The sequence below is a fragment of the Antedon mediterranea genome, chromosome 11, assembly GCF_964355755.1.
Source record: "Antedon mediterranea chromosome 11, ecAntMedi1.1, whole genome shotgun sequence".
Classification (NCBI taxonomy): domain Eukaryota; kingdom Metazoa; phylum Echinodermata; class Crinoidea; order Comatulida; family Antedonidae; genus Antedon; species Antedon mediterranea.
In genome coordinates this window covers 10,168,969-10,183,162 of record NC_092680.1, presented here as the reverse complement: position 1 = coordinate 10,183,162, position 14,194 = coordinate 10,168,969, and the positions used below count along the sequence as shown (strand labels likewise).

General features: G+C 30.2%; 2 protein-coding genes across 2 annotated transcripts in view; both read right to left on the bottom strand.

Annotated features, from left to right (window-relative positions):
• LOC140063106 (uncharacterized) overlaps positions 1-14,194 on the bottom strand; it is a 30,788-nt gene that overhangs the window by 5,668 nt on the left and 10,926 nt on the right. Inside the window, exons 6-7 of the mRNA XM_072109543.1 lie at positions 1,239-3,092; positions 379-986 (exon numbers count right to left, since the gene is read on the bottom strand). Of these exons, the coding sequence (XP_071965644.1) occupies positions 379-986; positions 1,239-3,092 (2,462 nt within the window). The remainder of the gene's footprint in view (positions 1-378; positions 987-1,238; positions 3,093-14,194) is intronic.
• Positions 5,306-14,194, bottom strand: part of LOC140062615 (nucleolar protein 6-like) — a 118,176-nt gene continuing 109,287 nt past the window's right edge. The window contains exons 28-35 of the mRNA XM_072108905.1: positions 8,264-8,295; positions 7,919-7,950; positions 7,680-7,711; positions 7,438-7,469; positions 7,092-7,123; positions 6,750-6,781; positions 6,406-6,445; positions 5,306-5,682 (exon numbers count right to left, since the gene is read on the bottom strand). The gene's annotated coding sequence lies outside the window, so the exon portion shown is untranslated. The remainder of the gene's footprint in view (positions 5,683-6,405; positions 6,446-6,749; positions 6,782-7,091; positions 7,124-7,437; positions 7,470-7,679; positions 7,712-7,918; positions 7,951-8,263; positions 8,296-14,194) is intronic.

Below are 14,194 nucleotides of genomic sequence, written 5' to 3'. Positions count from 1 at the left end.
ATTTCATAAAAGGAATGTTCAATCCAATCAAATGCTGCTCTAAATTATTTAAACACCTAAGCTCAGGAGGAATATCGTGTAGTTGTAAATTGTTTGAATTGGCTTCTGCAGGAACTTTCCCGTTTAACAATTTCCTGTGGCATGTAAAACAAATCCATAAACGACATCTTGGTGATTCGTTAAATTGACAAGGTTTACTACATTCATTGTTGCAAATATGCAAATACTTTTCATTTATACAAGCCTTATTTTTGTACTTAGCTTTGGTACACTTCATAACTTGATCTTTAAATAACATTTTAAAGCATACACAACAAACATATTCAGGACCACGAGAAACTGTTTCCCTGAAATTTTCTAAAACAAACTCAAAATTACTGTTTTCTTTTTTCTTTTTTTCCCTGTTTTTCATGTTTTTCTTCATAATATTTTTTCGGAACTCTTCATCACCATGATACTTTTCTGCAAATCTTTGCTTACACCTTTCCTTAATACTTTGACGAAATTTTAAATTACCTCGATATTTCTCTGCCAATTTTTGTTTACAGTTTTGTCGAAATTCCAAATTACTCCGATACTTATCTGCCAATTTTTGCTTGCAGTTTTGACGAAATTTTAAATTACCTCGATATTTCTCTGCCAATTTTTGTTTACAGTTTTGTCGAAATTCCAAATTACTCCGATACTTATCTGCCAATTTTTGCTTGCAGTTTTGACGAAATTTAAAATTTCTCCGATACTTATCTGCCAATTTTTGTTTGCAGTTTTGACGAAATTTCAAATTACTCCGATACTTATCTGCCAATTTTTGTTTGCAGTTTTGACGAAATTTCAAATTACTCCGGTACTTATCTGCCAATTTTTGTTTGCAGTTTTGACGAAATTTCAAATTACTCCGATACTTCTCTGCCAATTTTTGCGTAACGTTTTTTCTGAATTTTGAATTATTACGATACTTCGCTGCTAATTTTTGCTTCAAATTTTGTCTGAATTTTGAATCAATGTGATACTTTTCTGCATTTTTTTGTTTATTATTTTGTCTAGTTTTATGTCTAAATATTATATCATTATTGTATCTATTCTTCAATTTTTCTTTCAAATTTTGCGCAAATTTTTCATTACATTTATAATTTAACAGATTGTTGACTTGTTTGGTTGTTCGATAATCCAAATCAATATTGTAGTTATGTCTCGCTTTATTTCGTACTTTTATATTATATTCAGGTTCACATCTATACATTTTGTGTTGTCTTTCTCTGTTTTGCTTCCTTTTTTGGAATTTATAATCATCATCAGCATATCTTATTTGTTGTGCCTCTTTTACTTTACGTTTCTTTTCTTCTCTGTATGCAGGATCACTTTGATATTTGTTTCTATTTTCATTTTTTTCTATTGAATTATCTTTTTCTTCTCTTCTTCTTTTCATTCTCTGACGATTCTTTTCTTTTTGCTTTCTATTTTCATAAGATATTTTTCTTTTCCTTCTCAATGTTTTTACTTCATTTCCAGAACAAGGTCCCTCAACAGTTTTACTCTTTTTGTGTTTTGGTTCTTTGTCTTCAAATGTGTGACATTCTTTTCTCATTTGCTTTCGTTTCTGTGTTGTATAATTCTTTTGAGATGTCACATCCATATCAAGTTGTCCTGTTGTTTCTTGAAAATTATTTTGACTGACATTGACAGATTCCACTACATTAAAATGCACATTCATGGTGTACAAAATATATATACCATTGTCAGTTGTAACATCATCTATTCTTCCCGGCTTTTTAGCAGAAAACAATTGCCACGTCAAAAAATGATCATTAAATGAATAAATATCTGTATTAAGCAAGTTTGCCATTGCACTTATTTCAGTATTGGATGCCCACGTTCCATTATCCATAACTCTTTTTTTTAACACATATTCCTTAACTGATCTATATTCGTGACTAAATGTATTAATAAACAAGTCTCCAGTCTCCAATAAATGATTAGTAATTGCTCTTCTTAAAAGAAAATGATTATCTTCAGTACCAGAAATAATGTATGAAATTGCACGATAAAAACAATTACCATCACCTGTAATATTCGTAATTTGAAGAGGATGTCCAATCTGACTAGCTCTGTTAATACCACAATTCATATCGGTATGTTCACAATGAATGCCTACTTCATTACACATGTTTTTCTTTTGTGCTTCTGAGATAGGAATAAATTTAAAATTCTTGTCAGGTCTTTCTCCATACTGAACATTAACAATTTCAATATCACTATCACTTTGCCATCCATTACTTGATGAGACATGACCTTCTTTATTATGTTTTTTGCCTTTAACGTTAGAATCAATATTCTTGTCTGGTAATCTTGTACTACATTTATACTGATAAGACGTACTAGGTTCATCAACATCGACGTTTCCCAAGTTTCTTTGTTCACAATTATCATCGAGCACAGAAGCGGAACATAACATCATAGACTTATTTTCAATATTTACACCAGTCAGTTCAAACTCGGTTTCATGTAAATTACAGTTCATTGACCTTGCTAATCTTATACAATAATCGTACACACCTTGCCAAAATGGACTGTAAAGTAAAATACTCTTTCCATGTTCACTAACACAACCAAATCGATCTCTTGCATGTGGATCAAATATAAGAAATCCATTTACACGTTTGATAATAGAAAATGTGCTTCTGTTGAAATTCATAAAAAATGCATCATGTTGGTGTAATTCTTGTTCAAGAGCTTGGTTTAATGACAAGGCTCCATATTCAGCCATAAATTCGAGATTTCCATCTATTATGCCAAAAACTGATTCTTTGGGAGATATTACAAATGTGTTATCCAAGATATCCAATTCTTTCGGCAGTTCAGAAATCATTAAAAGGTCCTCGTGCATAGTGGAATCTTTCTGAATGTAACGGTACAACTCGTTTCCAAGATTCAATATTGTATCAAGGTCTTTGGTGTAAAATTCATTTCCATTCCTCTTTGTAGAATAAAGAATAGCTACAAGACTATTTGCAACACACTGTTTACCACTTGCAAAGCCAAATCTATAATTCCCTTGATTAAAATTACCCTGTGCTACAGTTATATTTTCATTACTATTATATACTTGTAATTCAGTTATTGATTGTGTTTTCTGCCTTTTTCGTGTATTTTTTTGTTTTGGTACATCATCGATTATCAATTCTTCCGAAAAATTATTTTTTGTTAAAACTTCAATATCCACATCGATTGTATGTTGGTCACATTTAGGTTTAGTATGGGAGCTAATTTTTTCAGTCACTGCTTTTTTGCATCCGTCATCAATTATCAATACTTCATTTTCCTCAAATTCACAACTTGCACATGTTTGATTTTTATGATCTGTACAATTACTATCAATTATTCTACTTCTGTCATTCATTTTGCTATTATTTTGTGCTTTCGCATCGTCAGTCGCTGTGTTGTCGTTTTCTACAGTACATTCCATTTTAAAATCCTCGTCAGTTTTCGTTTCAGAATTGTCATTATTACCCATGTTCTTTATATCTTTCATAGTAATAGTATCGCAATCATTCTTTAAATTCACATTACCTTGTGCTTTTTTGTTATCAATCTTCTTAGTTTTGACAAAACGACCCTTGTTATTTCGTAAACGTTTCGAACCACCACCTGATTGTTGTTGTATTCCGTTTGTTACTTTGGTATTTTTCAAAACATCACACATAGGCCTACCACTGTCGTCAATTATTGTTTGTGAATTTCCCAATACATTCGTTTTACCATTTTCTTTGTTGTATTCTCTGCAAGTATTTGTATTCCATTCCATTTTGTTATTATTTCGTCTTTCATAGAAATCTTTTACACCTTTGCCAATATATTTTACACCTGGTTCTATACTTATACCATTTATAACGCGCTTTCTCCTTTTCTTATTTCCTCTATTTTTACATCTTTTTTTTCTGTTGTCGGTTCTTTTCTTTGATCTTACTCTCATCCAATCACTACCAAGTAAATCTTCACTTCCTGTTTGTTGACATTTTAATTTTGCATTATTACAACGTTTTTCTTTATTTTTCGTTAAGTCTGGAAAGTTTGAAGTGACAAATTCATCAGGTTCTAGAATCGTATATCTATTGAAATGACAGGGAATACCTATTTCACCCAACATGTTATCAACAAAATTACTATTCCCACACATTGAACAAATCCAAATTACCCGGGAATTACATAGTTTGTCTTCAAACACATCTCTTACACATTTCACATGAAAATTTTGACTACAACGGTCACATGTTATGCAATTGTCGTCTACTTTCACTTCAATATTACAGAAAATGCATGTATCATCAAACTCTGAAGTGACCTCTGTACTATAAGATAATATGTTTATGATATCATCAATTATTCCTTTAAATTCAGTTGTATCTTTCATAAATTCACAATTGACATTACCTGTATCATCATTTCTGTCGTCTTTGACATTCTCAGTTGAACAGCATTCATCAAGTAGGTCCAAGATGTCATTAACAACTATTTTAAATTCTGCTGTCTTATCCATAACTCCATTATTAACATTACCAGTTGTATTGACAAAAATCTGCTTTTTACTTGTAACTTCTTTATTCACATTCTTACACAAATAAATTATCATTGTAAAGATAATCAACAAAAAGATACCAACTACTGCTATGAATTCCATATCCATTATTCAAAATTTGTATAAGAAACAAGTTTCTTCAAATTAATAAACTTTGTTTACAAATTAAATTAAAATGTATTCTGCAATTCCAATGAATATTACAATTAGGTTCTTTTTATCAATTCAAGAAATCCTTGCTAAAACAAAATAAATTATTAAAATTCCAAAAACAAGTCAATTTTATATTGTCTTTTGTTTCTATGATTTTTAATTTTTGTCCTAATTTTTTTTCTTTTAATATATTTTTTTTTTGTCTGCTTTTTTTTCAATAGTTCAATTATACAATTTCACTGAATATAAAAATTAGCTTCTGCTTAATATTGGCTTGATGAAATACTATTTAATATTATTATAAATATTATTTTAAACTTCTCTTTAATACTTGGTTATGCTAAATAGTTTCAGATTCTAATTTTTATTCTTTTTACAATTCTACTTAATAACAGATTCAAATAAAAGTGACCTTTAAATCTTCTTTAATTAATTCTTTTGTAATAAACTCTGTTTAATATTTATTTCTTTATAATAAGCTTCTGTTTTATTCTTCAAACTTTTGTTTGTATAATCAAACTTTAACTTTACACTTTTGCTTTTGCAAAAATGGTTTTGTAATAAACTTTTGTTTATTAGTTGTTTCCTTGTGATTAACTTCTGTTATCTTCAAGGTTTTACACTTTTGCTTTTGCAAAAATGGTTTTGTAATAAACTTTTGTTTATTAGTTGTTTCCTTGTGATTAACTTTTGTTATCTTCAAGGTTTTACACTTTTGCTTTTGCAAAAATGGTTTGTAATAAACTTTTGTTTATTAGTTTTTCCTTGTGATAAACTTCTGTTTACTTCAAGGTTTTATTGAATGTTTCAAAGATACTTTTAAAAAATGTTTAAAAAGAAATTGTGCATATATTAAAATTCGGTAACCCCTCGTAGAAACTCTCTTTGGAGAGTGGATCTTTTTCTAAAGACCCGGATCTCTTCTGAGATCCAGTGGGTTTATATAAGACAGTCACCTACAATAAAAGAAAAAAAAAAGAATTAGTTATTAATTTTAAGATACACTGTACAGTACTAAGAATTTGTAAAAACACTGATTTATCTACTGATTCAATTTATAATATACACATCCCCCTTGTGGAATGTAACATGATCTATTGGGCCTAGCAAAACAAATTAGGACCAACTCACTACTAAATTCAGGATAGACCCATTTTATAAAATTGCAAGTTTGTGTCTGGAGAAACTGACCACCACATTTATGTTAAAAAGGATGATTGTCCCAAATTTTGAAGTAAATTATGATAATATATTTGTGACTTTGGTTTATACAATATAAATAAATCACTATAGAAGATATTTTGACCTAAAAATATGTCAAAACTTCATTACATGGAATGTGTCGGAAACAAATTCTTTCATAACAATTTCACCTTCACAATTTTTCAACTTCTACGAAATCAACTTGTATTTTTGTTGCTTTTAATCAAACACTTGTATCAAATGATAATTCACATAAATTGTTATATTGTAATATTCAATAAAGTCCTAGTATAAACATATAATCTGAAAATAGGTTTAATTATTCAATGTTCTAATATAACAGAATTTTATACACAAAAATATTTGGTCACTCAGTATTGTAAATTTACAGACAACACATGTTTATCAATTAAGGGAGGGCATAAAGTAAGGAAAATATGTTTTTTCCGTTTTACAAATAATTTTCTAATACTCACAGCTGTAACTGATACTGTATATTTTCTGTACAACTACAATCTAAAATATAAAAGGAAAATCATTAATAATTGCAATAAACAACATTAACACTTTTTCAAAATCAACATGCTTCTTAATCGAAAAAGTAAGAAATTTCCTCAAAATGACTTTAGGTATGGGCCGGTTGATTGGGGTATACATGTTGTCTTAATACTAATTTCATTTAATAATTTATTCACAAACAATAAAATCTGAATTATGTAAATGTTTCATAATAGAAAATGCCTACAAAATGACAGGCAACTGTTCACGAAGTAAGGAAAATATGTTTTCTCCATTTAACAGTTAATCTACTAATACTCACAGCTGTAGCTAACACTGTATATTTTCTACAATCTAAAAAAAACAAGGAAAACATTGATAATGGCAATAAACAACATTAACCCTTTTGCTAAATCAACATGCTTCTTAATCAATGTCTGAAAAATTAGGAAATTTCCTCAAAATGACTTTGGGTATGGGCCGGCTGATTGGGGTCTACATGTTGTCTCAATACTACTTTCATTTAATATCTCATTCACAAACCATAAAATCTGAATTATTTAAATGTTTCATAATATAAAATGCCTACAAAATAACAGGCAACAGTTCACAAAGTAAGGAAAATATGTTTTCTCTGTTTAACAGATAATCTACTAATACTCACAGCTGTAGCTCAAACTGTTTATTTTCTACAATCTAAAAAAAAAACAAGGAAAAACATTGATAATGGCAATAAACAACATTAACACTTTTTCCAAATCAACATGCTTCTTAATCAATGTCTGAAAAATGTAGGAAATTTCCTCAAAATGGCTTTGGATATGGGCCGGCTGATTGTGGCCTACATGTTGTCTCAATGGTAATTTCATTTAATTGTTTGATTACAAACAATAAAATCTGAATTATGTAAATGTTTCATAATACAAAATGTCTACAAAATAACCGGCAATAGTTCACAAAGTAAGAAAAATATGTTTTCTCCGTTTAACAGATAATCTACTAATACTCACAGCTGTAGCTCAAACTGTATATTTTCTATAATCTAAAAAAATACAAGGAAAAACATTGATAATTGTAATAAACAACATTAACACTTTTTCCAAATCAACACGCTTCTTAATCAATGTCTGAAAAATTAAGAAATTTCCTCAAAATGACTTTGGGTATGAGACGGCTGATTAGGGCAGGCAACAGTTCACAAAGTAAGGAAAATATGTTTTCTCCGTTTAACAGATAATCTACTGATACTCACAGCTGTAGCTCAAACTGTATATTTTCTACAATCTAAAAAAAAAGGAAAAACATTGATAATGGTAATAAACAACATTAACACTTTTTCCAAATCAACACGCTTCTTAATCAATGTCTGAAAAATTAAGAAATTTCCTCAAAATGACTTTGGGTATGAGACGGCTGATTAGGGCAGGCAACAGTTCACAAAGTAAAGAAAATATGTTTTCTCCGTTTAACAGATAATCTACTGATACTCACAGCTGTAGCTGAAACTGTATATTTTCTACAATCTAAAAAAAAAACAAGGAAAAACATTGATAATGGTAATAAACAACATTAACACTTTTTCCAAATCAACAAGCTTCTTAATCAATGTCTGAAAAATTAAGAAATTTCCTCAAAATAACTTTGGGTATGGGCCGGCTGATTGGGGTCTAAATGTTGTCTCAATACTACTTTCATTTAATATCTTATTCACAAACAATAAAATCTGAATTATGTAAATGTTTCATAATACAAAATGTCTACAAAATAACAGGCAACAGTTCACAAAGTAAGAAAAATATGTTTTCTCCGTTTAACAGATAATCTACTAATACTCACAGCTGTAGCTCAAACTGTATATTTTCTACAATCTAAAAAAAAAACAAGGAAAAACATTGATAATGGTAATACACAACATTAACACTTTTTCCAAATCAACAAGCTTCCTATTCAATGTCTGAAAAATTAAGAAATTTCCTCAAAATGACTTTGGGTATGAGACGGCTGATTAGGGCAGGCAACATTTCACAAAGTAAGGAAAATATGTTTTCTCCGTTTAACAGATAATCTACTGATACTCACAGTTTTAGCTGAAACTCTATATTTTCTACAATCTAAAAAAAAACAAGGAAAAACATTGATAATTGTAATAAACATTAACACTTTTTCCAAATCAACACGCTTCTTAATCAATGTCTGAAAAATTAAGAAATTTCCTCAAAATGTCTTTGGGTATGAAACGGCTGATTAGGGCAGGCAACAGTTCACAAAGTAAGGAAAATATGTTTTCTCTGTTTAACAGATAATCTACTAATACTCACAGCTGTAGCTCAAACTGTATATTTTCTACAATCTAAAAAAAACAAGGAAAAACATTGATAATGGCAATAAACAACATTAACATTTTTTTCATGAGTATATGTAAAACTATAATTTTTAATAGTTTGGAAAATATTATAATTGTCAAGAAGGTGCATGGTTCTTAAATTTAAAAATAAATGTTGTTTTTCGGTAACAATCCGACAAAATCATTAATAAATGTTGGCCCCTCTCTAATATTTCTATGTTGATTAATTCAATTTTTTTAAACTATATACTATATATTTTGATTATTGATTTTAAAGCATATTGAAATAAATTTTAATGTAAAAATGCTGGTTTAGCTTACTGTAATAACACTGGTCACAGACTGACATGTCAGTCTGTGACTAACTCGGTAACAACCAGACACTTTTTAATATCATATAAAAATGTAAAAATAAGGTTTTAAAAAAAAGTAACCTTATGAGTGTATGTAAAGCTATAATTTTTAATAGTTTGGAAAATATTATAATTGTCTAGAAGGTACATGGTTCTTAAATTAAAAAAATGTTTTTTGGTAACAACCCGACAAAATTATTAATAATTATGTTGGCCCCTCCTTAATATTTCTATGTTGATTAATTCAATTTTTTTAAACAAAATCTCAAACAATATATTTAGTTCTTTAATTCTAAAAAGAAATGACATGTATAAATTAGGATTTAGTTGTCTGTTATAGGATTTAAGTAAACCTCATATTGTTTTATTTTTTAAGTTTTCTAAATATCATTATTTTAAATGGAAATATGTCTGTATATATCTCATTTTTTTTTTACCACTTAAATATCCTGAAAGTATATAACATTAGCTTTAGTTTGATATCAAACATGTTAAGACTGCTAAAAGTTAAAAATTTTCAAAATCCAAAAAAAAAATTGTGGAATTGCCCTACTAATACTCACAGCTGTAGCTGAAACTGTAAATCTTCTGTTAATAAAAAACAATTACAATCTAAAAAATACAAGGAAAAACATTGATAATGGCAATAAACAACATTAACACTTTTTCCAAATCAACAAACTTCTTAATCAATGTCTGAAAAATTAGGAAATTTCCTTAAAATGACTTTGGCTATGGGCCAGCTAATTGGGGCCGACATGTTGTCTCAATGGTAATTTCATTTAATAGTTTGATCACAAACAATAAAATTTGAATTATGTAAATGTTTCATAATAGTATAAATGCCTACAAAATAACAGGCAACACTTCACTCCCAATCATGAGACCATAAATCATCTCTACAAATTATTTATTTTATGTTCACTATTTACGATATTCTAGAGATTATGAAGTACTGTAGAAACAATAATGTTATTACTGTACATGTATCTCTTCCAACTCTTTAGGAACTGATACAACTAAAAACTAGGCCTAGCCCCTAGCTAGGAGGCCTAGGCTAGTAGTAGGCATAGAAGAGAACTTCGCAAAAAGCAGACTCAGCTTGCTAACAATGCTAAGTAGAGTAGGCTATATTATACCGGTATTTAATTTTAAGGCATGGTATTCAAGATAAAGTTTGTTAACAAATTAGGAATTAATATATAGTTATAAGCCAGATGCAAAATGGAACTAGGCTAGCGTCACTATGCCTCTACTACAGTACTGTACAACTAAACCTAGGCTAGGTCTAGGCCTTCCTGAAGAGGTAATCCGGGACACGGCTAGGCCTAACCTAGCTAGGCCTAGCCTAGGGCCTAGGCTAGGCCATTTCATTTTGATGGCAAACACAAAAACAATTAAATATTACAAATCAACAATCCAAATTAATCAAAATATATCTTACCTATTTCTAACTATTATATTTAACACAATTGTGTTTAAACTTTTTTAATATAGGCTATATGTTCGTTTTAACAATATAAAATTGCAAAGCAATATCGGGAGCAATACTAGGCTATAATATTACAAATCCAACATGGAGGTGTAACCACGTTGTTCTTTACTAATATGGCACGCAATCGTCGCCAAAAGTAACATAAATGCTGTAGGCCAGACACAATTCACCACACTTTCACCATAAAAGTAGAGAGCGCATAAACATTTTTTCAATGGATGGCATAATCGTTTTTCTGTGCGCAATATTCTAACGTATGACGTGCGCTGCGGATAACCTAACTCGTCCGTAGTGACGAGTTCAAATCTAGTTTTTTTTTTTTTTTTTTTCTTTATTCTTCTTTCTTTCCACGAATTTTGTTCGCAGCGTATCTCTAATTCTAGCCAACATATAATTCTATAACTTTGTTATAAGATTTGCCTGGATCTGTAGATGTGCATGACATTTTTTTTTTCGAATTTCGAGACGCGCAGCGTAAGTTACGCGCAATTATATGAATTTCAATGATTGATCATAGATTAAAAACTAAAAGTCATTTTGTATTGAAACTCGGTGAAAATTTAAGTCATATCATGCGCAAACTTTCTATGGATTAAAAATGGCATGTTTCACATAAAGTTACGCGCGCACGCGCATTTAAAATTTCAAAATTTGTAAAATTAATTTCTAATCAACTTTCTACGCGTTTCAGGTCATTTTGAACATTTCAAAAATTCCCACGCGTGCGCAATTTTTTTACGCGCGCGTGCGCACTTAGCGCAAAAACATAAATTTTTTGATTGATTTTTGTTTTTTCAGCCTTTTCTAGTAAATTTACCAATTTTCAATCAATTTCGACTTAAAATCACGTCATACGAGCACGTAGAATTGAACAATTTGCGCGCGTTTTTTATGAAAAAGTTCAAAAATTTGTCAAAATTATGCCTTTTTTAAAACAGTCATAGATTCTAAACTCCGTGGGGAACTTTTTTAAAATTTCAGATTCCGGAAGTAGATGAGTTGTAGATAACAAATCATGCATCGATATGGCTAACCGGACATTGTGACGTCATCGTATGGCCACTCGAATATAAAATATAGGATTTTTCTCTCTTTCGCATAGCTCATCACATTTAATAGAGCGCATCTCCACTTATCCGTATTCCATTTCTCACCATTTTGTTATATTGTCTAGGCCAATCAATTATCTTTCGCATAATCTACCATTTTTTAAATTGTGATGACGTCATCATGTTCAAATGCGTCAATAACTTTGGTCACTTATTTTCACCTATTCTGCACTGTATGTAGTACGTATACAGTATATAGTGTATACCGTACACACTTAGACGCGACACAAAATAGAGGGCTCACTAACATTTTTTCAATGGCATAATCGTTTTTCTGCGCGCAATATTCTAACTTTGGTGTCATGCGCGTGGGTTTTGCGAGGCGGATAACCTAACTCGTCCGTAGTGACGAGTTCAAATCTAGTTTTTTCTTTCTTATTCTTCTTTCTTTCCCAGAATTTTGTTGCGCGTGTATCTCTAAATCTTCTCAAAATAACATTGTATAATTTTATCAAAAGATTGACCTCTATCTGAAGATGTCGTAATAAGGTTTTCGGTACCGTCCGAGTTGCGCAGCGTAAGTTACGCGCGATTTTATGAATTTCGAGTATTTAATTTAGATCGAAAACTATTAAACCATTTAAATTGAAACTTGGCAAAAGTTTAATTTATATCATGCGCTAAATTTGTATGGAGAGAAAATTGCATGTTTAACAGAAAGTGACGCGCGCACGCGCGTTTAAAATTTCAAAATGCGAAAAATCAATTTCTAATCAACTTTCTACGCGTTTCATGTCATTTTGAGCATTTCAAAAATTCCCACGCGTGCGCACTTTTCTTACGCGCGCGTGCGCACGTAGCGCAAAAACATCTTTTTTTTGCTTGATTTTTGTTTTTCCAGCCTTTTCTAGTAAATTTACCAATTTTCAATCAATTTCGAATTAAAATCACGTCATACGAGCACGTAGAATTGAACAATTTGCGCGCGTTTTTGATGAAAAAGTTCAAAAATTCGTGAAAATTATGCCTTTTTTAAAAAAGTCATAGATTCTAAACTACGTAGTGAACTTTTTTAAAATTACATATTCTGGAAGTTGATTAGTTGTAGATTTCGAATCATGCATCGATATGGCTAACTGGACATTGTGACGTCATAGTTTGGCCACTCGAATATGAAATATAGGATTTTTTTCTCTTTCGTCATAGCTCGTCAAATTTAATAGAGCGCATCTCTACTTATCCGTATTCCATTTCCCTCAATTTTTTTATATTGTCTAGGTCAATCAATTATCTTTCGCATGATTAACAATTTTACAATTTTTATGACGTCATCATGTGCAAAAGCGTCAATAACTTTGGTCACTTATTTTCACCTATTCTACACTGTATGTAGTACGTATATAGTATATAGTGTATATTGTATATACTTAGACGTGACACAAAATAGAGAGCACTCTAAAACTGTGTCAATGGCATAATTGTTTTTCTGTGCGCAATATTCTAACGTATGATGTGCACGTAGCGTTTACGCGGCGGCAGATAACCTAACTCGTTGATAGTGAGGAGTTCAAATATTTTTTTTTCTATATTCTTCTTTCTTTCCACCAGTTTTATTCGCAGCGTATCTCTAATTCTGCCGTGTCGTGTTTGAAAAAACGAGCGTCTTAATTTTACGTGGCCAAAATTCTTTACCTTTTTAGAATGTAATTATTTAGATATCTATGCTTTTAAATTGTTATCTTCATGATTAATTTTTATGACGTCATCATTTAAAAATTTTTAATAAAATATGGGTCTCGTAATTGTTTCTGTGCTTCACTGTATATAAGTATATACTAGACGTATGAAACAAAATAGACACAATTCAGTAAAAGTTCATCGGTTTTAAAAGACCGCGCCTCTCACTTTCACGTGCCTGAATTTCCTCAAAATGTGAACATGTTGTTGCTCAGACAAATTTTCCTATTGGATGCTGTGAGGTCATTCTATGGGTCATGCTATCAGATGATGCTATGGCCAGTAATTGAAAAGGTAATTGGAAAGGTAGAATTTTCATGTATTTTTGTCATAATTTATCACTTCAACATATTGCGTATCTCAGTCGTAGTGGCAAATTTTCTTTTTAAATTAAATTTATTATGTTCTCGTTGAGATGAATTACTTTTCGAAATTGGACATGCCTTTATGTTTCTTTTTGATAACATCAAACACAGTTCTGCTATACACCATAATATCGACAGTACAACCAGTTACAGAATGTATGAATAATAATAACAATTTCTTGTTTCCTCTGCTCTGTGTTTTGATCTAATGGAGTTTCAATTGCTCCAATAGATATAATAGTTCTGATAAAACTAATATAATCACACCATAACTGTTAAAAATATTTTTTTATTTCAAACAAATAATAAGTATGAAATGTATGTATTTATGTGTGTGTTTATAAAAGCTTTCATTGGTTATTGGAAATTGCACACAATTTTCAAAATTATAGTAGGCTGTTTATACTATACAGTAGTTTATTTG